The sequence below is a fragment of the Leucopleurus acutus genome, assembly GCF_964270905.1.
Source record: "Leucopleurus acutus genome assembly, chromosome: X".
NCBI lineage: Eukaryota > Metazoa > Chordata > Mammalia > Artiodactyla > Delphinidae > Leucopleurus > Leucopleurus acutus.
The window spans coordinates 130,487,271-130,515,084 of record NC_139148.1 but is presented as its reverse complement, the minus strand read 5'-3'; the positions used below and the strand labels follow the sequence as shown (position 1 = coordinate 130,515,084).

The window sequence follows — 27,814 nt, the reverse complement described above, 5'->3', positions numbered from 1 at the left end:
ATGGGATGTAATATGTGCGTGGTCCAGAAACCGGAGGAGCAGTACAAAGTGATGCTTCAGGTAGGGCGGCTGGGCAGCTGGGGCGAGGGGCGTGGGCGACACCTGGGGAAGAGCTGGCCCGCGGGGAGGGCCGGGTGGAGGGGCACGAGGGCTCGACGAGGAAGAGGTAGGGAGCCATCCTCGCCCTCAGTTTCTGGGGTTGCTGGGTGTAGGTGCTCCGTGGGAACCAGGCAAAGATGGGGGGTCCCTGCGCGGGGTTAGGTGTGCGGGGCGCATCCCTGGCTCGCCCGGAGTACATTGATTGGGACGCGAGCCCTGGGTCCAGATCGGCCCGGGTCGGGAAGTTGGGCTCAGCCTAGGTCCTGTGCTCATACATCCCGGGCCCGGGAGCCGGGAAACGCGTTGCTGCCGGCGCCGGCGCGGGATGGGGGTTGCATAGCAACGGCCTCCGTTCCCCGCACTCGCTAGCCCCGGTGGACCCAGGGCGGGGGAGGGAGCAGGGCGCCCGCGGCGCGGTGGGGCGGGGCAAATCCAGGTCCCCGTGGGCCAGGGGTACTGGAGCGCGCGGGCCGCCCCGGGACCCCGCCGCCGCCTGGCCAGGATCGGGCATCTATCCCCGCACGCACTCTCCGCTCCGGCCCTGCCCAGACAAACGGTGGGCTCCCAGCCCTTGGGAGCCTCGGGTGAGTGGCTGTCGCCGGGTCTGCCAGAAGGGCAGTCTTCGGGAGTCGGTGACCGGCCTGCCCTAGGCCCCGCAGGGCCTTCGGGTCTTGGGCGGTGGGGGCGTGTACCGGGCAGTGATCGGCGGGGAGGGAGGGGAGACTCCAGGTCGCGCTCTCGGACCCGGAGCTCGGCTTCCTTGCCTGTGCGTGGCGTGACTTCGTGAGTGCGTGCCTGTGCCCCGTCTGTGTGTTCGCGGAGGCTTCTCCGGCCCTGCGTGTGTGTACTTTCTGTGTGCGCTCTGAGAGCTGTCTAGAGAAATGTCCCGGATGGCGTGGTCTGAGACGCCCCCAGGGCTCTGTGGAGGGAGTTCAAGGTTAGAGGGAGTCTGGACCCGGGGGCAGACCGGGCGCAGACAGGGATAACGTTTCTGCTCTGAGTTTATTGGTCCGGACTGGGGAGCAAGTGCAGGTCGGAGAGGTGTTGGCTGGGGGAATGGGGTCTCCTTAGAAGAAAAGGGGGAACCCCTACAGGCATCGGCCGGGGCGCGGTGGGGATTGGGGAGCCCGCGGGAGTGCTGCATTCGTGCTGAGAGCCTCTGGCCGTCCTGGGCGGGAGGGGAGGGGGGCAGGACGGGAATCTTGCCTAGCCTGGCGGCGCTCCTCTTCCGCGCTCTCGGGCCGCTCTCCCGGGACACGCGGGCTCTCTGCTTTCCCTGCTCTCGGCCCTCCGCCTTCTTTCTGCCATTCTCTCCGCCACCCCCACCCCGCCTCGTGCTTCCTCCCATCTCTCGTTCCAGCTGTTTGGAAATCTTGCCTGGCCATTGCTATTCGCTCTCGTGGGATCAGGTTCGGGAATGGCCCAGGCTGGACCCCGAGCAGTCCCGTGGAATCCCAGTAGTGGCACCAGGGCTCCCGGCGGGAGGTGGGCTGCAGTGGTTGGTTGATGAGGCCGTGGGATCCCGTCCTCACTGCTTCCTTTCTTGGGATCATTCTATCAAATGGCAAAAAGCGAATCTTAACTTCCTCCCAGAGGGATTGAGGTAGTGCTTCGTTAAAGGCCAGTCCCTTGCGGATGTGTGGAAAGTGGAGGGCAACCTGCGCCGCGCTGCAGGCCCGAGATGAGCCGTGGTTGGGAGGCGACGCTGCTGTGACCCTTCGGGTTCCCCATGGGCAGTGGCAGGGAGGCTGCCACAGGTCTGGCTGGGACGGCCTTCAGGGAGGCTTCATGTCGCAGGAAGGCTTGAGGTGAACCTGGGCTGGAAGGTCGCAGTCCAGGCTTTTCTGGAGAGAGAACCCCAAGCCCTGGGCAAGTAGCCCCCCAGGAGGAGGGCGGCCTCAGGCCAGCCGCCTCTGCTTTTCCTCATCTGCAGCCCTCACTGCCCAGTCCCTGGGGGTGCTGCTCCCTTTTAAAACTCCTGCAGAAGTTTGGACAGAATCCGAGACTGGATGCAGTTTTATTTTATTTTACCTTTTAAATTTATCTTTTTAAGTTAATTTTTGTTGGAGTATAGTTGATTTCCAACGTTGTGTTAGTTTCAGGTGTACAGCAAAGTGAATCAGTTATACATATCTCCACTCTTTTTTAGATTCTATTCCCATGTAGGTCATTACAGAGTTGAGTAGAGTTCCCTGTGCTATACAGTATGGATGCAGTTTTAAAAAAGGAACTATCCTTCAAAATTAAGGGAAGACAAAAGAGAATTGAATTTAAAAAAATCTGGAGAGCAGGGAAAACCATTAACTATCCCAGATGACTCTGGGTCTGGGGGCTGGCGTCCCAGGCGCAGCAGGGAGCTTCTCCTGGTCCCAGCCTCTTTTCAGAGGGGAGGGAAGCTTTTGTCCCAGAACACCAGTCAGTTTCCAGGACCCCTTGCCTGCCCCCCCTTAAACTCTGGTGCTTCACAGCTTCAGAGAGGCTTCTCCATGGTTTGTCCACACCCACCTGTGGCCTCCGCACCTTGCCAAAATAAGGAACCCCCCCGGGATACAGTTCAGCCCAGAGAAATGCACAAGTACACCTACACCACTTGCCATGTGGCTTCATTTTGCTGGGGCGCCCTGGGGCCCCTTCCTAGATCCCCAGAGGTCTCTGACACCCAGGTTAAGTGCCGAGTGTCTTATTCTAGCCTTGAGTTCCAGACCCTTTTCTTCCGATAGTTCACAGGCATTTAAAAAAAACTTTATTGAGATATAATTCACATACCCTTGTAAAACATACAATTGAGTGGGTTTTAGTATATTCAGAGAGTTGTGCAATCATCACCACTATCGAATTCCAGAACATTTTCATCACCTTGAAACGAAACCCCGTACCCATTAGCTGTCACATTTCCCCCAATACCTCCTAGGCCCTGGCAACCACCAATCTACTCGTCTTTATGGACTTGCCTGTTCCAGACATTTCATCTCAATGAAACCATGCGATACGCGACCTTTTGTTGTCCGACTTCTTTCCTTTATCGTGGTTTTTTTTTTTTTTTTTTTTTTTTTTTTTTTTTTTGCGCGTTACGCGGGCCTCTCACTGTTATGGCCTCTCCCGTTGCGGAGCACAGGCTCCGGACGCGCAGGCTCAGCGGCCATGGCTCACGGCCCCAGCCGCTCCGCGGCATGTGGGATCTTCCCGGACCGGGGCATGAACCCGTGTCCCCTGCATCGGCAGGTGGACTCTCAACCACCGCGCCACCAGGGAAGCCCCTATCGTGTTTTTAAGGTTCATCCATGTTGTAGCATGTATCAGTACTAAATTTCTTTTTATTACTGCGTAATTTTCCTTTGTATGGCTATACCACATAATATTTATCTATTCATCCATTGATGGACATTTGACTTATCTCCACCTTTTGGCTAGTGTGAACAGTGCTGCTGTGAACATGAGTGTACAAATATCTGTTTGAGTCCCTGCTTTCAATTCTTTTGTGTATATACCCAGAAATGGAATTGCTGGATCATATGGTAATTGTGTTTAGTATTTTGAGGAGCTGTCTGTTTTCCACAAGGGCTGCACAATTTTACGTTTTACGTTCCCACCAGCAGTGTATGAGGGTTCCGTTTCTCCACACCCTCCCCACACACGTTCTTTATTATAGCCATCCTACTGGGTTTGAGGGGACATCATATGCATTTCCTGATGAGCATCTTATCCCGTGCTATTGGCTATTTGCGTATCTTTTCTGGAGAAATGTCTATCTTTATGCCTGTAGCACATTGCTTTTACTAGAGCTTTGTAAGTAACTTTTGAACTGTGGGTCTTCCAACTTTGTGCTATTCAAGGTCGTTTTGTCTATTCTGAGTCACTTGAGTTTCCATATGAATTTTAGGATCAGCTCGGCAATTTCAGAAAAACCAGCTGTGATTTTGTACGAATTGCATTGAATTTGTATTGAATATTGCATTGAATCTGGGAGAGTATTACCCATGAACATGCGATGCCTTTTTATTTGAATCTTCAATTTCTTTGCCGCGTCGCTTGTGGGATCTTAGTTCCCCAACCGGGGATTGACCAGGGATTGAACTCCGGCCCTCGGCAGTGAGAGCACAGAGTCTTAACCACAGGACCACCGGGGAATTCCCTGAGTCTTCAATTTCCTTCGCCAATGTTTTGCACTTTTGTTAAATTTATTCCAGAGTACTCTATTCTTTATGATGCTATTGTAAGTAGAATTGTTTTCTTAATTTCCTTTTCATTTTTCTCATTGCCACTGTATAGAAATACAATCGATTTTTTTATATTGGTCTTATATCTTGCAACCTTACTAAACTCATTTATTAGGTCGAATGGTTGTTTTGAGTGGGTTCTTCAGAATTTCCTATATATAAATAGAGGATAGTTTTACTTCCTTTCCAATCTGAATAGCTCTCATTTCTTTTCTTTTTTTTGAATTTTATTCTATTTATTTTTTTATACAGCAGGTTCTTATTAGTTATCCATTTTATACATATTAGTGTATATATGTCAATCCCAATCGCCCAATTCATCACACCACCCCACCCCCGCCCCCACCACTTTCCCCCCTTGGTGTCCATACGTTTGTGCTCTACGTCTGTGTCTCTATTTCTGCCCTGCAAACTGGCTCATCTGTACCATTTATCTAGGTTCCACATATGTGCATTAATACACGATTTTTGTTTTTCTCTTTCTGACTTCCTTCACTCTGTATGACAGTCTCTAGATCCAATCACGTCTGTACAAATGACCCAATTTCGTTCCTTTTCATGGCCGAGTAATATTCCATTGTGGCTACCTCTCATTTCATTTCCTTTTCTTGCCTATTTGCTCTGGCTAGCACCTCCAGTACAATGTTGAATAGAAGTGAGAGTGGGTATCCTTGTCTTGCTGCTGGTCTAAGAAGCTTCCAGTCTTTCACCCACAATTCTGGTTTGTCATACATGCTCCTTGTCAGCTTGAACAAGTTCCCTTCTGTTCCTAGTTTGAGCGTTTTTATCATGAAGTGTTGTTAAGTTCTGTCAGATGCTTTTTCTGTGGCTCTTGAGATGATCCTGTGGTTTTTGGGCCCTTGATTCCACTGACGTGGTCTATCACAGGCACCTTAAGTGCGGCATGTCAGAACCGCAGCTCCATTTCTGTTATCCCAGTCTAGTCCTCCAAGGATACTTAACCAAGTGTGGGCTCTGGGGGCATGGGGGGGGGGCACAGGGAGAGCTTGAAAAATCTGGAAATGACCCTGAGTGGGGGAGGGTCATGCATGTTGATAGGACGAGGAAGAAGCCAGGTCATAAAGGGCCGAAAGGGAGGTAGCCTGGTCACCTAACACTGAGACACAAAAGCACCTTCCGAGAGCCTTTCCTGTTGTCCCTGCTTGCCGGGCCTGTGTCCTTCTCTCTGACACCATGACCCCCATGACGTGGATCTGTCTGAGCTATTGATAGAAAAATTCTAGAAAATGCAAACTCATCTATAGTGACAGAAAGTATTTGCAGGGATGGGTGGGAGGGAGGGAGCACAGGCAGGAGCACGAGGACGCTTTCGGGGATAATGGAAATGGTCACTATCTTGATTGTGGTGGTGGCTTCACAGATGTGTATGTACACCTTATATCAAAACTTTTCAAACTGTACGCTCTAATATGTGCAGCTGATCATGTGGCAATGGTACCCCGGTAAAGCTTTGAAAGCAAGAAACACGTGTACCCCTACCAAAGGAAGAAAAGCACGCGAGAGCACTTAGCCCACCAGGAGCCCCTTCTTTCCTTCTACTTCGGGATCCCTGCCGGGGAAGACAGTGTGGTGTGGGGACACTCAACGGCTCACTGGCTCAGTGCCTCAGTTTCTTCACCCGCTCTATGGGAATAAAGAGCGCCTGCCTCCCGGCGTCATTGCCATTGGGAAATCGGCGGCACTGGGTCCCCTGGGATCTCATTTGGGTGGGGGTGGAGTTGCTGCCATCAGGCCATTTGGTCAGGTGTTAAGGCGTGGAAATTGGATGGAGAAGGCATTCCTCATGAACATGTCACAATTAATGTCCAGTGACAGAAGAATGTCCAATATTATTTTGAGGGTTTTTCTAGTAAGAAAGAAGGGGGAGAAAAACAGAGGCGCCGTGAGTTGTGAAGTGTAACGTGTAAGATTACTTAGGCGATGGACACGTGCCAAGGTGGAGGCACATTTGGTCCTTTTGCACGTAAGCCAAGTCAAAAGAAGAAAGATTGAGAAGCTGGGGCTCAGAGCTGGCTTTGGGTGTGACAGGCGTCTCCCCTCTTTGTCGTGCAATCTGTCTCTTCCTCATGCTTGCTTTGAGCAGTGGAAATGAAAAGCACTCCATAAGGGATATCATTTTGATTACTGTGAGACACAGAGCTTGCTTTTGGGCCAGCCAGGTTAGCCCAGAGGTAGGTGGGTGGGAGGACGTTTTCCATCATCACCCAAGGTGCCTGGGAAGCTGTGAGCACACACCCAAACACAGATCTTTTTTTTTTTTTTTGCGGTACGCGGGCCTCTCACTGTTGTGGCCTCTCCCGTTGCGGAGCACAGGCTCCGGACGCGCAGGCTCAGCGGCCACGGCTCACGGGCCCAGCCGCTCCGCGGCATGTGGGATCTTCCGGGACCGGGGCACGAACCCGCGTCCCCTGCATCGGCAGGCGGACTCTCAACCGCTGCGCCACCAGGGAAGCCCCCCAAAACTGATCTTAACGATGACCTCCGGAAGTTCTTTGCTTTTCCATACTGGCCGCACGTGGGGCACCCCTCATTCCCAGCCTCTCTCTCCAGGCAGGACTTCAGAGGGGCCCGAGAGGCCTGCTCTTCCCTGGAAAGGCAGGGGGGCCAGGGCAGGTGGATCAGATTTCCGCTTGCCCCATGGGCACCACCCACCCACTCCCCTTTGTGGAGTGAGAGCTGGGAGGAGAGACCCTTCGAAGCACTTGCCTGTGGTCTGAATCCTGTCAAGGTGTGTGCAAGTCCTCCCTGGTTCCTCAAGGGGGTGCTCTGGGCCAGCATGTCTCTACCCTGAGGCCCTTGTTAGAATGCAGGATCTGCTCGAGCAGGTCCAGGGGCGGGCCTGGGATTCTGCATTACTCACGACCTCCCAGGGGATGTCCATGCTGCTGGCCCTCAGACTACACTTTGAGTAGCTAGGAGCTCCCTCAGGACTTGGATAAATCAGTGAAGCCCCAAATTATGTCAATATCACCCAGGAAGTGAGGTTATTACAAATAAGAGGGGGGAGGCCTCACACCTATGGGATCAATTTCCAGGGATAATTGACCAGGTGGGGCCCCAAGGGACATAATCTGTTCTTCCAGGCTACGTGCAACTAACTGAGCCTCTTCCCATCACCCACAACCTTACCAACCTACAGGCAGCTCACACGGGTACCCAGACACACACACCAGCCCCAAACTACTAAAAAGTCCTTTGAGATGAAGGCTTCTTGTGCTTCTTCCTTCTCTCGCTCCTGCCCCTGGGCAGAAAGTGGGCACAGAGTTCTGGGGGCGGATGGTATGGCCTGTCCAGGCAGCCTCAACTGGGGGCATGCCATTCACTGGGCCAGTCACATGTTGGCGTGTAGTGCTGTGTCCCTGCTAGAGTTCTAACAAATTAAGGCATTTTGCAGCCACCAGTGCAATTCATCCAGTTGGGGATCATCCTTGGAAGGTAAAACCATTAGATAAAGGTTGTTGGGGAAGAAAAGATAGTCACTGGGTCTCAAGGTGTCACCCAGATTACTTGTGCATTGGGGAGGGAAAATGCAACTTTACAAGGGAGACACCAGGTGATCAAACCGAGCCTCCCTAACGGTGGGCAGCCCGGCCCCCTGCCCCTCCTCGCCCTGTGCGGGGAGGGAGAAGGACATAGCCTGCCCTGGGCAGCGCTGTCCTCAAAACACCTAAGCTGAATCTAACCAGGAAGGAAGCGGAGCGGGCAAATCCAGACCGGGACTTTCTACAAGGCGCGTGCCCTAGACTCTTCCGAGAGGTCAGTGTCATGAAAGGTTGTTTTTTTTTTAATGCATAGATTGTTCTAGATTACAGGAGACTAGAGACCTAATGACCAAGTGTGTGATCCTTGATTGGATCCTGGATCTGAAAAAAAGAAGAAGAAGAAGAAAAAAACAGCTATAAGGGCATTAGCAGTACAATTGGAGAGATGCAGAGGTGCTGACTGTGTCAGTGTTAAATCCCTGAGCACATTAAGGGTGTCGCGGTTTCCCGGGGGGTGGGGGTGTGTGGAGAGCGTTGGTGCCAGCATTTTGCTTGGGAATGTGTGTGTGTGTATAGAGAGGAGGGAGCAGGTGCGGTGGAATGTGCACTCCGGGGAGAGCTGGGTGAGGGGAATGCAGATGTCCACGGTCAGATGCGCCAACGTTCCTGTGGGTTGACAATTTTTAAGCTCCAGAGATGGGAACACATGAATGAGGACTTCTGCTGGGCCACTGAAAAGATGGGAGCGCACAGAGCCTGCCTGGCTTCTCCTTTCTCGGTCCTGCTGAGCCAGACACGGCTGCGTCCAAGGTGTTCCTTGGACACTCGCGACAGCAGAGCTGAGATAGCGGGTGCAACAGGGCGCCAGCGCAGAGGCTAACTTCCGGTCTGTGTTCTCGCCTAGCCTAGGTTTCCCAATCCGCAGGGTGGGGTTGGGAGACTCACCCCAACCGCGGGCGCCCCTAGAATTGTGTCGTTAACCCCTCCCCCTCGCGTTACCCTGGGTGAAAGGGGAGGTCCCTAGACCTCCCGGGGAGCCGTGGGGCCCGCGGGACCCCCAGTCACCCGGGCCAGGGCTCTTTTCTCAGCCTACCCTCCCTCTTCTCGCCTGCTCAGAGATTCCCGAGCAGGGCATTTGGGAAGTACGGCGAGGACCTCCCACCCGGAGCCTCCGGCCCAGTCGCGCCAGGCCTCCTAGCGGGGTCCGGAGACCCGGCCCGGCCGGGAGTGGGGGCGGAGGGGTGGGGGCGGAGGACTCGCGCCGGTCGGCCGGGCTGCGCCGGCTGCTGGCGCCGGAGACGCAGCCAACGGGCTGCCAACCTAGCTCGCGCCGCCGCCGCCGCCGCCGCCGCCGCCGCCGCCGCCGCCGCCGCCGCGCGCTCTTTGTCTGCGGCTCCGCGCCCGGGGAGGCGGGACGAGCGAGCCTGGGCCCCGCCCCCCGCCTCCCTGGGCGCCGGCGCTTCGCGGCGGGGGTGGGGGTGGGGCCGTGCCTCCCGCTTCGCCCACTGGGCCCCTGCGGGAGCTTCCTGCGTTGCTCTTGCCTGACCCCTTGTCCCCGAGTCCCCTCTTGCCCCCATGTCCCTCTAGTCAGCCCCCATGTCTCACCTGACACCGATATCCCTTCTGCTGCCCCCGTGTTCCCCTCTCTTATTGCCGTACCTTCTGCAGGTCTTTCCCTCGCTTTCTTTGGCGTTTAAAATTTTTTCCTCTTCTGAACCTACCTTTCCCATCAAGCTTTCAGACGCTCTCAGGCGTCTGACCTGGTAAAACCCAAACGTTAGTGCTCTCCCGCATCCCCAAGCCACAGCCCCAAGGCGCTTCCACCCCATTCTCTGCAGAAGCTCCCCAAGGCTGAGTATCTGTACAGGTCGCCCTCCCCGATTGCCCCCTTTTAGCAAATCCTGAGGACCCTTCTGCGTCCTGATCCAGTCCATCCTCCCGGTCCGTGGTGCACTGTCTTGCCCAGATTCCCTCCTTAGTTTTCCTTCTCTCTGGCTGACTTAAGCTCTGTGTCTCCTCAACTGCTCAATGTCAGGGTGCCTTAGGGTCCTCCTTGGGCCTCTTAACCTCTGCTACACTCAATCCCCAGGTGATAGCCTCCGTCTCATGATTTTAAGTCAAGAACAATCAATCCCTGCTTGAATTCAGTAGCAGTGGTCATATGACACCTGGTTTGGTGGCTTGGTTTGGGATACGTTGTAAGTGGAGTGGGGACGCTGGGGATGTCTGCAGGTCTCAGGAACTTCAAATCAGAGATAAAGATGTGCATTGATTAAACAAGTTCCCCAGGTCCCGCCCCTCCCCCCCACCCCTGTGTCTTTTCCAGTGGTCTTCACCTCTGTAAGGGTACTGGTGGTCTCTGGATCCGGGCAGCAGTTTTAATTTTTTATTGTGGGAAAAGATATATGACATCAAGTTTACCATTAGTGACATTGAGTACGTCCACGGTGCGGTGCAGTTGTCACCACCGGCTAGTGCCTGATCGTGTTCATCCTCCCAGAAGGGAACTTCACACCATTAAGCAGGCAATCCCCATTCTCCCTTTCCCCAGTCCCTGGCGACCACTCATCTACTTTCTGTGCCTATGGATTTGCCTGTTCTGGAATCATACAGTACATGGCCTTTTGTGCCTGCCTTCTCTCACTCAGCTGGGCTGTTTTCATCCACGTCGTAGCATGTAGCAGGACTTCATTCCTTTATACGGTGGAATAATCCACTGGGTGCATGTTACCACATTATGTTTATCCATCTGTTGGTGGACAATGTAGGTTGCTTCCAAATTTTGGCAATTAAGAATAGTGCTGCTGGACTGCCCTGGTGGTGCAGTGGTTAAGAATCCACCTGCCAATGCAAGGGACATGGGGTCGAGCCCTGGTCCAGGAAGATTCCCCATGCCACGGAGCAACTAAGCCCGTGCGCCACAACTACTGAGCCTGCGCTCTAGAGCCCGCAAGCCACAGCTACTGAGCCCATGTACCACAAGTACTGAAGCCCGCGCGCCTAGAGCCCGTTCTCCACGACAAAGAGAAGCCACCGCAATGAGAAGCCCACACACTGCAACAAAGAGTAGCCCTCACTCGCCGCAAGTAGAGAAAGCCCGCGTGCAGCAACGAAGACCCAACGCAGCCAAACAACAGCAAAAAATGAATAGTGCTGCTGGGAATTCCCTGGCGGTCCAGTGGTTAGGACTCAGCACTTTCACTGCTGGGGCCCTGGTTCAATCCCTGGTCAGGGAAATAAGATCCTGCAAGCTGCGTGGGGTGGCCAAAAAAATAAAAATAGTGCTGCTATGAACATCTGTGTACAAGTTTTTGTTTGGGTGCCTGTTTTCAATTCTCGTGTTACTGCTGGGTCATCTGGGAACTCTAGACAGTTTTCCACGTCCACTGCTGTTGACATTCCTACAAGCAGTGTGTGAGAGCTGAATTTCTCCACGTTCTCATCAACTGTTATTTTCTGTGTTTTTATTTCAGCCATCCTAGTGGGTGCGAGGGGCTATCTCATTGCGGTTTTGATTCGCATTTCCCTTGTGATGAGTGACGTTGAGCATCTTCTCTTGTGCTTGTTCGGTGTCCCTCCTCCCTCACGGTTCCTTGGTCATTTTCCCCAGCTCAGCAGCAGCTCATGGTAGCCCCGTCTCCACTACCACCCCCTGAGCTGAGCCATTGCAGTTGTCTGCCGGTCTGTCCCCTGCCTCCGCCCTGTCCCCTACGTGCCTTATTCTCCAGCAAGCGCTAAGTCATTCCATCCTAGGGCTTAGCACTGCCTGCAATGTTCTTCGAAGTCCCTAGCATGGCTGGCTCCTTGTCATCTTTCAGGTCTCAGTTCAAATGTCACCAGAGAGGCTGTCCCTGTGCGTTCTATCTAAAGCAGCCCCCGCCCAAGCTCAAGGCTCTGTGTGCTCATTTCTGCCCCAAACAACGTGGGGGTCATGTCTGTCTTGCCCGAGGTTGTTGCCCCTGTTCTGCCGGTGCTGGGTGAGCCTGGGCTCTGGGCCAGCAGTGGGCCTGTCCCCGAATGCCCTGTTCCGGGACACGTGCCCTCTTCTCTCCAGTGGTTCCTGGCCGACCAGGGACTGGGTCACTGGTGCACCCACACCCCATGTGCCGGCCTCACCTCCTGTGCTCTGCCGTGGACCCTCTGAGCTGCAGCCTTGCCCCCCCTTTCCCTCCTACCTTCCAGCAGGACCCTTGTGGGAGGGGCTGTGTGCTGGATCCCCCCAGGCTCAAGCTTCTGCCCACAGCTTGAAGCAGGCTGCCTCTCAGCTTCCGAAAGAGCAACCCGGCATGGCGGGGTGGGTGGCGGCGAGGAAATCCCACTCCCCCTCCCTTCCTGGGCTCATTCTCCCATGTCTCTCTGATCCCTGGAGAAGCCCCGGGGAGACAGCACAGCATGGGCTTGTGCCAGGAAACCCTTGTCCTCGGCCCCCTGGGGATAAGGGACTGGGTGTTCCCCAGGGCCCCCCTCAGCGCCTGAGCAGTGGCAAGTGGCCCAGGCACCCAGACTCCCTGCCCGGGTTCAGCCTCTGACGCTGGGGGCCCTCTGCTTCCTTGCTCACCCCCAACACCCTGGATCCTTGGAAAGGCCTTCGCATGCCCCCCCGCACTGCCTCACAGTCCTCCTTTGGAGCTTGGGTTGAGGCAGTCCCTGAGCCAGCTGTGTGTCAGCTGTGAGCCAGCTGGGAGCCAGCTGTGTCTTGGCTCCTCTCCCGCACCCCTCCCACCCTCACCTCACTCCCCGCCGCCACAGGCATCTGCCTTCCGCTGGTGTGAGGGGCCTTGCCCCGGGGCCTGGCCTACCTTGAGGGGCTGGGCTGGGCACGGCCTCGCTCTGAAGGCAGGCCTGGGGGCCTGCTGGCTGTGCTCCCCCGCTCGCAGGTCAGTGCCTCCACACCCAGGGGCCTCCTGCCGCCCTCTGCTCACACACTGGGCTGGGGGAGCTCAGGGCTCGCTCCTTGGCCACCCGCAGAACCTCTCTGCAAAGGCAGTCCTAGAGCCAGTGGGGGGTGGGTGTGACGGGGAGGGGCATGGGGGAAATGGGGGGTGGGATGGTGTCTGCTCTGTCCTGTCCCAGGCCTGAGACCAGCTGGCAGCCCCATGACAAGGCCCTTCTCCAGCCTTGCAGAACCAGCTTCCTGATGCTCTGTGGGGTGGGCGTGGGGCCCTCCTGGGGGTGGAGGCTGTGATTCATCTCCCCCACCTTCCAGGCCGGAGGTCCTGGAGTGAAGGCTCTGCCCCCATCTGGGCTCCAGGCTCCTGGGAGCTGCCCCTTGCATTCTGGGGACACCTGGGCCAGAAAGCACGTCCCGAGCTTCCTCAGATCGGATCTGGCTGTGAAGTCTGACGTGACTTCATGGCCTGCTCCCAAGGGGCCTGAGCCCAGAGGCTGTACCGCCTGCAGGGGCTGCCCAGGAGTAGAAGCACAAAGCAGCCCATGCCCCCGAGCCTGGGGCCTCAGGGAAACCGAGCGCAGGCTAGATTGTTGTAGTTTTTAAAAATTTATTTATTTATGGCTGCATTGGGTCTTCGTTGCTGCACGTGGGCTTTGGCGGGCTACTCTTTGTTGCGGTGTGCGGGCTTCTCACTGCGGTCGCTTCTCTTGTTGTGGAGCACGGGCTCTAGGCACGCGGGCTTCAGTAGTTGTGGCTCGCGGGCTCTAGAGCGCAGGCTCAGTCGTTGTGGCACACGGGCTTCGTTGCTCCGTCGCATGTGGGATCTTCCCGGCCCAGGACTCGAACCCGTGTCCCTGCACTGGCAGGCGGATTCTTAACCACTGCCCCACCAGGGAAGTCCCTCCTTCCAGTCTGTAAAGAAGATATTGTGTGATAATTGATACTTACGCACGTACCAATGAATATACATAACGGGCACGTGCATTCCAAATAGTTTTCAAAGCCCCGTGAGCCCCCGTGCACCCTGTGAGCTGGCACATTTGTAGCATCATGAAGCCTCCGTGGGCTCACACCTCCCTCCCCACCTTCACCTGTCAGCTGCCTCCCACGTGCTGAGATCCACACTCTCAGAACTGGGGTCAGCAATGCTATTTTTTTTGAAGTTTGTAAACATTTTTTCAAGAAACAATTTAGCCATGGTATATAAAGTTTGGAAAAAAGCAAGTTCTCAGATTTCCATGTCCCTTGAACAATGTTTTTATATATTCTTTCCCAGTCTTTCCATAAACATACTTTACATGGCAATCGTCATAGTTTACATGCCATTTTATATCTTTTTTGAGAAACAGGCTTGTTATTGGAAGACTCTGGTAGGGCAGCTGTACACTTCGATGAGGCAGACACCTTTAAAAAATTTATTTATTTATTTGGCTGCGCTGGGTCTCAGCTGCGGCGTGCGGGATCTTTAGTTGTAGCATGCGGGATCTAGTTCCCTGACCAGGGATTGAACCCAGGCCCCTCACATTGGGAGCGCAGAGTCTTAACTGCTGGACCACCAGGGAAGTCTCGAGGCAGACACTTGTGCTTAAGACTGTTGTAAAGTTTTGGGCATTAAAAATAATGCCGGTACCTCAATAAGTTAAATGTAGAATGACCATATGGCCCCAAAGATTTGAAAACAGGGACTCAAAAACTTGTACACAAATGTTCACCGCAGCGTGATTCACAATTGCCAAAAGGTAGAAGCAAACCAATGTCTGTTGAGGGATCAACGGTCTGTCCGCCCAATGCAGTAGTTTGGAATATGATGGAATATTACCCAGCCATAGAGGAATGAAGTACTGATGCCGGCTGTAATGTGGATGGACCTAGAAAACATGCTTGAGGAAAGATGCCAGACACATCGGACCACCTGTTGTAGAATTCCACTTATGAAATGTCTAGAGGCAAAGAAAGGAGATCGGTGAGTGCCAGGGCCTGGGGTGAATTTGGAGAGAATGGGCAGGGGGTCTCCTTTTGAGGGGATGAAAAGGTCCTGGAATTAAATAGATGTGATGGTTGCACGGCTACGTGAATCACCAAATGCTACTGAGCTGCACCCTTGAAAATGGCCAATAAAAAAAATCATGAATGCTGCTCTGAACATCCTGTGATTCATGTAATATCGATTCTGATTACTTTAGGATCTATTACGTAGAGTCAATTTACTGGATCAAAGGGTGTGATGAACATTTTCAAGGTTCTTTATAGTTATTGACAGATTCCTCCAGCAAGTTTACCATTTTATGCTCTGGGGTAACGTTCAGACTGAGAGTGTGTGGTCTGTGATGGGGTCAGCCCGCGCAAGGGTCGCAGTGCGGGTGGGGGGGGGGGCGGAGGCGGCTGCTACTCCAGGGACCTCTCCAGCCCGCGCCCCAGACCAGGCTCGCAGCTGCTTCCAGGGCAGGGATCTCCAGGTAAACGGGAGTCAGGCCCTCAGCGAGGGGAGGGGGAGGGCCACCTGGGCCACATTTGGGCAAAGAGGCGCCTCTGAGGCGCAGGTCCCCGCCCCCTGGCAAGGCAAGGGCACCTTTCTGCGGAGTCCTCAGTGGAAGCAAAGCGACTTCCAGCCCAGCTGGGTCCACAGGGCGGTCCCCTTGGGCAGCATCTTCAAATCGATTTCCTGAACTAGAAGGGTTCCTGGTGAAGCTGAGCGCAGGTCCACGCGAGGGGTGGTGTGAGTGTATCCGGCCAGGCCTTCGGGCGGCCTCCAGAGCCCGATGGAAGGCCAGTCACCCTCAGACCCCCTGCTCGGCATTCTCCCTGGGTGGTCGCTAGGCCTTGAGTGGCGCTTGGGCTCGGAATGGACACGCCTGGGCCCCTGGCCTTAAGTGAGTGTGGGCGACAGGAGGGGGGCAGGAGGTGCGGAGCAGGTGTGCAGGAGCGGGCAGGAGAGGGCCCAGGGCGGGAGTAGGGAGCCCAAGAAATGAATAAGCTTGGCTGGAGCGCTTAGGGGGAGGGTGGCGAAGGGAGGGGGCCACCAAGCCATCCCACCACAACCCACGCCCCTACCCAGACCACCAGCCCAGAGCCCCCCACCTGAGCCGAAGCCCCGCCTTCTCACCCCGCTCCTCCGCACCCTTCCCCCCATGGGTTCCCACCACCCACACGCCCCCAGCCCGCAAGGAGGGGGCTTCCCGAAGCTGTCCCGACTGAGCATGCTCCCTGCCCCTCAGCAGCCTGAGATGCTGACCGTGGTGGGCCTATTCGGTGAATCCCTTAACCTCCCCAGTTTCCTCATCTGTGAGGTGGACGTACTCTCAGTGCCTGTTTCATAGTACTGGCCATAAAGCACTCACAGCAGAATGGGGCACGGTCGCCCGTTAGTAAGTGGTAGCTATTAGTATTGGTTTGTAGCTATTATTAGTAATAATAGTAATGGCATCCCGGCCAGTATTAGAGCCACCCAGGCCAGAAACCTCTGTGCTCCCACACCCCCAGGTCTCACCCATTCCACATCCTAATGGGTGACGGCAGCAAGAGCCCCCCAGCTGGCCTCCCTCCCCCTAGCTGCTCCTCCACGTGGAGATGTTCTGGAATATTTCCTGAGCTTGGGAAAGTATGAGCATCAAAAATGATGTCAGCACGCGCGTGTACTGCCACCCAGCCTCGATGTGGGCCTTGCTGGCCTCAGTGTTTTTCCCATCCCTGACCCCGTTCCTCTCCTTCTCTGTCCGAGGGGATGCAGGTTTGCCATTCTGAGGCACATTTTCTACTGTGTGTGCTATTCACAAGCAGGTGTGTTGTCACAAGCCACATGTATGACTACACCACACTTTTCGGAGCCACCCCACCGACGGCCGGCCCTCGGCTCTTTCTAGCTATTAAGGTGGCGCTGCTCGCTTCGCAGCGTCCCGAAGGGGCATCGATTCAAGCTTATGGGTGGGTGCAGGCGCCCGTTTCCCTTTATTCTGGAGGATCCTGTATCAGTTCTGTGCGTTTGTAAGGATCTTCTCTCAGCCTGTCCTATCTTCTCACTGTAGTTATGGTGTCTTTTGTTGTCCAGAAGTTTTACATTTTAACATAGTCAAATTTATCTTTTCCATTCTTGTTTGCCCATGTTTTGTCTTAAGGGAATTCCCTGGCTGTCCAGTGGTTAGGATTCATCGCTTTGACGGCCAGGGTCCAGGTTCGATCCCTGGTCGGGGAACTAAGATCCTGCATGCCGCGAGGCATGGCCAAAAAAAAAAAAAAAAAGAAAGAAAGAAAGAAAGAATTGCTTCTCTATCTCAGCATCATAAAGACACTGTTCTCTCGCCTCCAAGGTAGTTTTAAAGCTCAGTCCGTTTAGGACTTTGATCCATTTTGAATTGCTTGGTGTGGGTTTAGAGCAGTGGCAGCCGGGGAGGTGGGGAGCGCCCCCCGGTGGCCTTAGCTTGAGGGGGACTCTGAAGGGAAGCTGGCTTGGGTTCAGACATTTTGGGACTGGAGCGGGGCCATCTGAATGGTGGCTTCGCTGGTGCACGCGAGTCTTCACTGCCGTAGGGTGAGTGAGGACGAGAAGCGGCAGAACGCTGGATCCTTACCGTGTGCCTGGGCCCGCACTGCTTTGCCCATTGCCCCGCATTTCCGCATCTTGTTTGTAGCCTTCACCCTTTCTGGGAGGGCTCCTGTCTTACCTGTCCTGGTCCCACACACCTTCATTAGCTCTTGGGGCCCATCGTGACTGCTGAGGAGAAGAGAAGAGGCTGAAGGAGCCCCAGGCGCTCTCTGCAGGAGTGGCCCAGGAGCTCCAGGCCTCCACACCCAGAGGTCTGCCTCTGCTCTGCGCCACGTGGGTCAAAGGGAAGGTTGCTGGGCTGTCAGGGGCATCACTCCGGTGGCCTCGATCTGCTCCGTGGTGTGTGTGCCCACCCCCCTCTTGACATCCCAGACCACCCTGCACTCCCCTCCCACTGCCTGGGCCCAGTTTCCATAGCAACGCTGCTGCTGGGTAACGTTTCCAGGGAGACATACATCCCTGTGTTTCCCAGTGTCACCTGAGCGTCCCACTGCACCCCCCACCAACCCCGGTCACAGATGCCGAGCACAGCTCTCGGCCCTTGGCCCTTCTGCTGCTTACAGGAGCCCTTGACTTAAGGGCAGTGGGGAGCCGGTAAATGTTCTGAAACGCAAAGCCCTCGTTTGGAGCCTTTGTCGATTTCCATGGTATAAATACTCCTACCATGGCCACCAGCCCGATGTCACTGAACGCGGGGATGGGAAGACATGCACAGTCGCACACTGTCCTATGGTGTCTCCTTCCAGACACACTAGACCAGATAAAAGTGTAGTGAAATAATTAGAAAGCCATGAGCTTGGAGGACTCATTGCCTTTGTTTTTATTTTTATTTATTTGTTTATTTAAAGTTCACACAATGAGATTCTTTAAAAGTATTCCAAGGGACTGAAGAAACATGGTAGTTTAAGATACAAAAGATAGTCACTCTAGGATTAAAAACAAAAGAAAATATTTATAATGATGGTCACCAGCTATATTTGGCATTTTATTTCAAAAACTGACTTCTCTTTTTTTTTAAACATCTTTATTGGAGTATAATTGCTTTACAACGGTGTGTTAGTTTCTGCTGTATAACAAAGTGAATCAGCTATACATATACATATATCCCCATATCTCCTCCCTCTTGCGTCTCCCTCCCTCCCACCCTCCCTATCCCACCCCTCTAGGTGGTCACAAAGCACCGAGCTGATCTCCCTGTGCTATGCGGCTGCTTCCCACTAGCTGTCTGTTTGACATTTGGTAGTGTTTCTATGTCCATGCCACTCTCTCACTTCGTCCCAGCTTACCCTTCCCCCTCCCCGTGTCCTCAGGTCCATTCTCTATGTCTGCGTCTATATTCCTGTCCTGCCCCTAGGTTCTTCAGAACCATTTCTTTTTTTTTTTTTTAGATTCCATATATATGTGTTAGCATACGGTATTTGTTTTCCTCTTTCTGACTTACTTCACTCTGTATGACAGACTCTAGGTCCATCCACCTCACTACAAATAACTCAGTTTCGTTTCTTTTTATGGCTGAGTAACATTCCATTGTATATATGGGCCACATCTTCTTGATCCATTCATCTGTCGATGGACACTTAGGTTGCTTCCATGTCCTGCCTATTGTAAATAGAGCTGCTATGAACATTGTGGTACATGACTTTTTGAATTATGGTTTTCTCAGGGTATATGCCCAGTAGTGGGATTGCTGGGTCATATGGTAGTTCTATTTGTAGTTTTTTAAGGAACCTCCATACTGTTCTCCATAGTGGCTGTACCAATTCACATTCCCACCAACAGTGCAAGAGGGTTCCCTTTTCTCCACACCCTCTCCAGCATTTATTGTTTGTAGATTTTTTGATGATGGCCATTCTGACTGGTGTGAGGTGATTCCTCATTGCAGTTTTGATTTGCATTTCTCTAATGACTAGTGATGTTGAGCATCCTTTCCTGTGTTTGTTGGCAATCTGTGTATCTTCTTTGGAGAAATGTCTGTTTAGGTCTTCTGCCCACTTTTGGATTGGGTTGTTTGTTTTTTTGATATTGAGCTGCATGAGCTGCTTGTAAATTTTGGAGATGAATCCTTTGTCAGTTGCTTCATTTGCAAATATTTTCTCCCATTCTGAAGGTTGTCTTTTCATCTTGTTTATGGTTTCCTTTGCTGTGCAAAAGCTTTGAAGTTTCATTAGGTCCCATTTGTTTATTTTTGTTTTTATTTCCATTTCTCTAGGAGGTGGGTCAAAAAGGATCTTGCTGTGATGTATGTCAGAGAGTATTCTGCCTATGTTTTCCTCTAAGAGTTTGATAGTGTCTGGCCTTACATTTAGGTCTTTAGTCCATTTTGAGTTTATTTTTGTTCGTGGTGTTAGGGAGTGTTCTAATTTCATTCTTTTACATGTAGCTGTCCAGTTTTCCCAGCACCACTTATTGAAGAGGCTGTCTTTTCTCCATTGTATATTCTTGCCTCCTTTATCAAAGATAAGGTGACCATATGTGCATGGGTTTATCTCTGGGCTTTCTATCCTGTTCCATTGATCTATATTTCTGTGTTTGTGCCAGTACCATACTGTCTTTTTAAAATAAATTTATTTATTTGTTTTTATTTTTGGCTGTGTTGTGTCTTCGTTGCTGGTTTCTCTAGTTGCGGCGAGTGGGGGCTACTCTTTGTTGCAGTGCGTGGCCTCTCATTGTCGTGGCTTCTCTTGTTGCAGAGCATGGGCTCTAGGCATGCAGGCTTCAGTAGTTGTGGCACGTGGGCTCAATAGATGTGGCTCACGGGCTCTAGAGCACAGGCTCAGTAGTTGTGGTGCATGGGCTTAGTTGTTCCATGACATGTGGGATCTTCCCGGGCCAGGGATCGAACCCGTGTCCCCTGCATTGGCAGGCGGATTCTTAACCACTGCGCCACCAGGGAAGCCCTACCATACTGTCTTGATGACTGTAGCTTTGTAGCTATAGTCTGAAGTCCAGTAGCCTGATTCCTCCAGCTCCATTTTTCTTTCTCAAGATTGCTTTGGCTATTCGGGGTCTTTTGTGTTTCTATACAAATGTTGAAATTTTTTGTTCTAGTTCTGTGATAAATGCCATTGGTAGTTTGATAGGGATTGCATTGAATCTGTAGATTGCTTAGGGTAGTAGAGTCATTTTCACAATGTTGATTCTTCCAATCCAAGAACATGGTATATCTCTCCATCTGTTTGTATCATCTTTAATTTCTTTCATCAGTGTCTTATACTTTTCTGCATACAGGTCTTCTGTCTACCTAGGTAGGTTTATTCCTAGGTATTTTATTCTTTTTGTTGCAATGGGAAATTGAAGTGTTTCCTTAATTTCTCTTTCAGATTTTTCATCACTAGTGTACAGGAATGCCAGAGATTTCTGTGCATTAATTTTGTATCCTGCTACTTTACCAAATTCATTGATTAGCTCTAGCAGTTTTCTGGTAGCATCTTTAGGATTCTCTATGTATAGTATCATGTCATCTGCAAACAGTGACAGCTTTACTTTTTCTTTTCCGACTTGGATTCCTTTTATTTCTTTTTCTTCTCTGATTGCTGTGGCTAAAACTTCCGAAACTATGTTGAATAATAGTGGTGAGAGTGGACAACTTTGTCTTGTTCTTGATCTTAGAGGAAATGGTTTCAGTAAAACTGACTTCTCTTTTATTCAAAGTTCTGAAAGCAGCCAGATTCGTTGGAGGTAGTTTTTCCTGTAGTCACATCTGTCTGACTTTATTGAATTTCCTTTTCTTAATGAATCCTGAGGGTTGAGTTAAATGTTAAATATTGGTGTTTATATAAGGAACATGCATGTTTGCTTTTGCCTTTGTTTTTAATAAAATTCATTTAGTTGTAAGTTTGTTCCATTGAAAGGTCGATACTGGCTGTGTTTAATGCTGCCTCAAGAATTTCCTGACAGTTTTGGCTCTGCTAAGGGCTTCAAGGCCAGTCCTCACATTCCCTTGGTGCCCAGCCTTTGCCAGTCCACCCTTCACACGCGTCTCCAAATACACGTCAGCAGCCAGCCCTTTTCTCCCATGCACTTGGCCCCGCGGGCTCCGTTCCCTCTTCGCTTTATAACTGCGGCCTCTCCAGCTGTACAGATCCTCTTGGGCTGTGCTGACCACATTCTTACAACTAATAGCTTCTTGGTTGACAAGCTGTTTCCTTGATACCCTTTGATCCAATAATTCCACTTTTGGAAAATTTCTCTAACATAACAACCATAGATTACACAAAGATATACATAGAAAATAGGTACAGAACATACAAACAATGTGTCTCTGCAACCTTCTTTATAATAAAATTGAAACCCACTAGTGATGGACAGTAGGGACCAAGCCAATACACAACGGACGGTCCCCGCGCAGGCTGGCGTGCTCCAGGCCTCGGGGCGCCTGCAGTTACAAATTGGAAAAAGAGCAGGAATGAAATATGCCAACACATTCACAGCTTTTACACCCTTGAGATGGGTGATTTTTGTTTTCTTCCTTATGGTTTTCTGTATTTTTCAAATGTTCTACAACGAAACTGCTTTTTTTAATAATTAGACAGACCTGATTAAAAAAATCTTTTCTGACCATGCGAAGATTACAGAGAGGGGAACATAAAAACTGAAACTACTGTCTACAAGGACACAACCAAGTAGCAGCAAGGTGATTATTTGGGTTCCATGAATCAGAGGAGCCACTGGCTGGCCAGGCGTCCCTGGGACTCCTTGTGCTTGCCTTTGACAGCCTGTCTTCCTGGAACGACATCCGGGGCTGGCCTGTTCTTTGCAGCCTGGAAGACATGATTTTGCAATTGCATTGGTCATCTCTGTGAAGCACCCCTTCTCCGGAGACTCCCGGGGAGGGGGTGGCACTGTGAGACGTGAAGACTGGGGCAACAGCGGTCTTGTAAGGGCCACTTCCTCAGCACCTCTTAGGCTCGGTGTGTGTTGGCCTTTTCTCTGTGGTGAGTCGTTGCTGCCTTGAGGACAGAGACCCCGTCCTCTGAGGCTTCTTGGTCTTCCGGACTCTCCCACCTGAACCCGTTTGTTGACTGACTCCTGTCGGCAGAAGGGAGTCAAGGTCTCCCTCCCACCTTGATACGTTGGACGTTCCCAGCAGATGCTCGGTCATTGCTAAGGGGGTTCCCCGTGATCTTCCCACACCAGCTCTGGCCTCAGTGCTGCTTGAAGGAGGATGGCCGAAGGGGATCTAGGGCCCTCGGGGCGTGGCGCCATGCGGGGGCAGGGCTGAGAAGTGGGGTTCACCTGGGAATGCGGGCGCCCAGGGGTAAGCAGGGCCTCAGCGGGTCCTCACGGGGACATGTCGTCTCTGCCGCAGGTGAACGGGAAGGAGCTCTCCAAGCTGTCTCAGGAGCAGACCCTGGAGGCCCTGCGTGCCTCTAAGGAGCCCCTGGTGATCCAGGTGCTGAGACGCAGTCCCCGCCTCCGGGGCGATGGCTCCTCCCACGACCTGCAGCTGGTGGACAGTGGCACTCAGACCGACATCACCTTCGAGCATATCATGGCGCTGGGCAAGCTGCGCCCACCCACCCCACCCATGGTCATCCTGGAGCCGTACGTCCCGTCTGAGCTGTGAGTCGCCCTCAGGAGGGCCCCGGGCCCTGCCTCCAGAGAGGGCAAGCCACCTGGGGTGGCTGCCCCGTGCCACCCAGAGGCCACACTGTCACAGCTCTGGGCGTGGCAGGGAGACCCCGACTGGCTGCCCCCGGGCAGGAAGCAGGCTCCTTGGCCTCCAGAGCTGACCGTCTCACCCCAGGGCTCAGGCATCCCCGGGCCTTTAGCCTCTGGCTGGACAGCAGCTGGTGAATGGGCCTGGGGGTCCTGACATGCAGGCTCCCCGCTGTATCTACCCCCAGGGCCAAGGGAGGACCGTCCCGGGACTTTGCTGCCGGAAGGTTGAGGTCCTCAGCTCCTCCTCTATCCTTTCTCCTCCTCTGCCGCCCCATCGTCTTCTGCCTCACAAGCATCATCCCTTGAATCTTCTTGCATCCTTGTCTGTCCCATTCCTCTGCCTGCTCTGAACTTCCTCCATCTCTTCGGCTTCTTTCTTTGGCCCGCTCGGAAGAAGGGCCTCTCATCCGGGCCTGGTGGCCCATGACTGTGTGAGCGCTGACTCATTTCGCTAGCCTCACCCCGGCGGCAGGGAGGTCATCCCGGGATCCCCTCCTCCACAGAGAGGTAGGCCTGGGGCTGGCAGTAGCCAAGCTTAGCCTCGGGGCAAGGAGGGCCGCCCGTGGAGAGAGTCTGGGCCCTCCTCCGCTGCCCAGCAATCCTCCAGGGCCTGGATAACTCCTGGGGGCACTGCATGAGTGGGGCCAGTGCCAGGTGGGAGGGGCACCCGCAGTTTGGAGAAGTCAGTCCCTGCTGGCTGGCATGGTTAGAGGAGTCTGAGCTAGCGGACAGGACAGGATGGGGTGGGATGGGATGGGACAGGGCGGGGTGGGGAGAGCTAGGCATGCCTGGGTCCTCGCTGCGGATGCCCTCACACTCCTGTTCAAGAAATATTCCTGGTCTTTGCATAGATGCATGTAGCTCAAAAGGAGGGGGTACAGAAGAGGTAGCTGGGCCACCGCCTCCCAAGGTTGCACCCCGAGCGGGGCTCCATGCCGAGCGCACTGGGACCCGCCAGCTGGGAGCCGGGGCTAGGGAGAGAGGGGAGCAGATGGCTGGCCTGACGCCCCGCTTCTCCTGGGCAGCCCCCCCATCAGCCATGAGTATTATGACCCGGCGGAGTTCATGGAGGGCAGCCCGCAGGAGGCAGACCATATGGAAGAGCTGGAGTATGAGGTGAGCTGGTGGCCAGCCTTGGGCGCCAGCCCCAGGGCATCTGTCTGTGGCCCAGCTCAGGCCTGGCTCCCGAACCCCCAGGCGGCTGGGCCTCGCGGCCCTTTCCCACGCATGGCTGAAGGGCTCAAGGGCCAAATTGGGCTGAGTTGGGGAGGGCACGGGTGAGGTCCCTCTGTCAGTGTGTGCCGGCGAGTCTGTGTCCCACGCATGTCTGTACGCTGTGTGTCCTGTGTGTCTTGTGTGTGTCTTGGGCATTTCCTGGTAAGGGACACCCCAGGACACACGTGCCATTTGGGATGGTAAGAGAGACCTTTGGAAACTCAGCTCAGGTGATGCAGTCTGGGCGGTTAGGCTGGGCGGAGGCTGCCGTCCCTGCAGCTTCTCCCTCTGCTTATCCATCCCCCTTGTGGCAGGAGGTGGAGCTGTATAAAACCAGCCACCGGGACAAGCTGGGCCTGATGGTCTGTTACCGCACGGATGACGAGGAGGACCTGGGCATCTACGTTGGAGAGGTATGAAGGTGGGACGGGCGGCTGGGATCTTCTAGAAGGCAGTGGAGCTCTACGTGCCTTCCTGCGTGCTGGGACATGACAGCTGGACTCGGGTGCCCATCTGTACGGCACCCATGAGGGGCCAGGGCAGCACGGAGGCAGGTGCTGGGGCAGGGTGTGGCACATGAAGACTCCCATGCCACCCTATCCCCACAGCCTTGTCACGCTGCCCAGGGCTCTGAGGCTGCCCATAAGGAGGCAGCTTAGCGTCACAGGAAGGCAGCCAGTGGCTTCGGCGTGCGTCCAGCCGGGCAGTCCTCCCCGGGAGACCTGTGCCCGTAGTGGAACAGTGGGGCCTTGCGGGGTAAGGCAGGATGTGGTCCAGCCAGGCTGTGTTCTCCCACCACGTCCTTCAGGAGCCCTGCTGGTAATCACAGGGGTTCTTCTCCGCCACCCGTCTGGCAGGTGCTGGGTACTTTCCCATACTTTGCCATGCTCAAAAAATCAGCCCTCCGTTCACATTGGGGCCTCTGAGGCGAGGCTGCCCCTTCCTACCAGACGGGCACCTCAGGGAGGGGGCCGAGTCCCCATGATGCGCGTGCCTTGCAGGTGAATCCCAACAGCATCGCAGCCAAAGACGGCCGCATCCGCGAGGGAGACCGCATCATCCAGGTGAGCAGGGCAGGCAGGCCCCGCAGCCTCCTCAGCCGATTCTAGCTCCCTCCTGCTCAGAGCCCCGCCCGATGCCTGAAACCAGGGCTAGGACCATCTCCCTCCTGCACGACCACGCGGTGGCTCCCATGTGCCCGTGGGCTCTGCTGGCGTCTCTGCTCGGGCCCCTTACCAGCCTGTCCCTCCGTGCCCCAGACGTGAGCGTGCGTCCTGCTCCTCGCCGCTCCAAGCACGTGTGCTCTTGTGTGGGCCAGGCTGTCTTCGCCCCCGGCACCTTCCACTTGTCTCCATCCTGCCAGAGCTCGAGAGCCTGTCCTGGCCCAGGGTGCTCGCTTTGGAGCTCCCTGCGAGGGGACCCCTGTAGCTCAACTGGAGCCTGCCCCAGAGCCAGCCCTGGTGTCCTCGTTGATTGTCCCTTGGCCTGCCACAGATAAATGGTGTGGACGTCCAAAACCGGGAAGAAGCAGTGGCCATCCTGAGCCAGGAGGAGAATACCAACATCTCCCTGCTGGTGGCCCGGCCTGAGAGCCAGGTATGTGTGCCCAACAGGGCGTCCTGGGTCCCCTGATGTGGGGCTTTCTGTCTTGAAAGCTGCCGACTAGGGCACAAACATGCCAACATCCTGGCACTGATGGAGGGTGTGTGGGGGGGTGTTCGGGGCCCATTTCCCTTTGTGGCCTCTGATGGCTGAGTGGGCTGGGACCTAGACGCGAGTGGGGTCATTGTCTGCGGAGGTCCTTAAGGCAGTGGGGACAGCACAGGCCTGTCTCTGCAGCTGGCGAAGCGGTGGAAGGACAGTGACCGGGATGACTTCCTGGATGATTTTGGCTCTGAGAATGAGGGGGACCTGCGGGCGCGGAAGCTGAAATCCCCCCCTGCCCAGCAGGTGAGGAAGGAGGGAAGGCGGTGGGGGGGAGGGCAGGGAGGGCGGGCAGGACGGCAGACGGAGTAGAGGCTTGGGGGGGGCTGCGGGAGATGGACCAGACCCGAAAGCCCTTCCGATCTCCATCCTCCCCCCACGGCGCCCCCACTGGTGGGTCCCAGACTGAGCGGGGCTCATCTTCCAGCTCCAGCTTGGAAACGAAGAGGAGAAAGGGGCCCCTGATGCGGGCCCAGGCTTGAGCAACAGCCAGGAGCTGGACAGCGGGGTGGGCAGGACGGATGAGAGCACGCGCAACGAGGAGAGCTCTGAGCACGACCTGCTGGGGGACGAGCCCCTGAGTACCGCCAACACGCCCGGGCCCCTGCGCAAGTTTGGCCTGCAAGGGGACGCCCTGCAGAGCCGCGACTTCCACTTTAGCATGGACTCCCTGCTGGCCGAGGGCGCAGGGCTGGGTGGCGGCGAAGTGCCGGGCCTCACGGATGAGGAGTACGAGCGCTACCGCGAGCTGCTGGAGATCAAGTGCCACCTGGAGAATGGCAACCCCCTGGGCCTCCTCTTTCCCCGGGCCGCCGGCGGCAGCGGCGCCCTGGATGTCAACCGCAACGAGAGTGTGGGCCACGAGATGGCCGTGCTGGAGGAGGAGCTGCGGCACCTGGAGTTCAAGTGCCGCAACATCCTGCGGGCGCAGAAGATGCAACAGCTGCGGGAGCGCTGCATGAAGGCCTGGCTGCTGGAGGAGGAGAGCCTCTACGACCTGGGGGCTGGCGAGCCCAAGAAGCACGAGCTGTCTGACATCTCCGAGCTGCCTGAGAAGTCGGACAAGGACAGCACCAGCGCCTACAACACGGGTGAGAGCTGCCGCAGCACTCCGCTGCTGGCGGAACCCCTGCCCGAGAGCCCCCTGAGGCGGGCAACCGCCGGGGGCAACTCCAACCTGAACCGGACCCCCTCCGCACCCCCTGTCGCCGCCCACCCCAAGGCTGCCCCTCCGCAGGGGGGTCCCGCCAACTTCCGATCCCTCTCCCGGGATCCCGAGGTGGGCCGGAGACAGCACTCGGGGGAGCGGGTCCGCCGCGGCCCCAAGACGGGGGTGACCCTGGAGCGCGTGGGCCCCGAGGGCAGCCCTTACCTGTCGCGGCGCCACCGCATCCAGGGCCAGGAGGGCGATCACTACCACAGCTGCATGCAGCTGGCCCCGCCGCGCGGTCTGGAAGAGCTGGGCCGCAGCCCCTTGAGTTTGGCCAGTGGCCCTCGGGTGGGTGGGGTGGCGGCGGCGGCCACCGATGCGCCCCGCATGGAGTGGAAGGTCAAGGTGCGCAGCGACGGGACCCGCTATGTGGCCAAGCGACCGGTGCGGGACCGCCTCCTAAAAGCCCGGGCCCTGAAGATCCGGGAGGAGCGCAGCGGCATGACCACCGACGACGATGCGGTGAGTGAGATGAAGATGGGCCGCTACTGGAGCAAGGAGCAGCGGAAGCAGCACCTGATCCGGGCCCGGGAGCAGCGGAAGCGGCGTGAGTTCATGATGCAGAGCCGACTGGAGTGCCTGCGGGAGCAGCAGAGCGGCGACAGCAAGGCTGAGCTCAACATCATCGCCCTGAGCCACCGCAAAACCATGAAGAAGCGGAGCAAGAAGATCCTGGACAACTGGATCACCATCCAGGAGATGCTGGCCCACGGCACGCGCTCGGCCGATGGGAAGCGGGTCTACAACCCTCTGCTCTCCGTCACCACTGTCTGA

The 27,814-nt window shown here is 54.9% G+C and overlaps 1 protein-coding gene across 5 annotated transcripts; it reads left to right on the top strand.

Annotated features, from left to right (window-relative positions):
• PDZD4 (PDZ domain containing 4) lies at nt 1–27,814 on the top strand (the record flags this gene model as incomplete). Of its 5 annotated transcripts, none has more annotated exons than XM_082865482.1 (8): nt 1–60; nt 22,559–22,794; nt 23,937–24,027; nt 24,441–24,539; nt 25,128–25,190; nt 25,621–25,722; nt 25,966–26,076; nt 26,264–27,814. In XM_082865482.1, 8 exons carry the CDS (start codon nt 1–3, stop codon nt 27,812–27,814), a joined length of 2,313 nt encoding a protein of 770 aa, XP_082721608.1. The 5 variants fall into 5 exon arrangements, with proteins under 5 accessions (XP_082721608.1, XP_082721607.1, XP_082721605.1 ...); XM_082865481.1 differs by having other exon boundaries at nt 22,559–22,812; XM_082865479.1 differs by having other exon boundaries at nt 22,559–22,812; nt 23,895–24,027.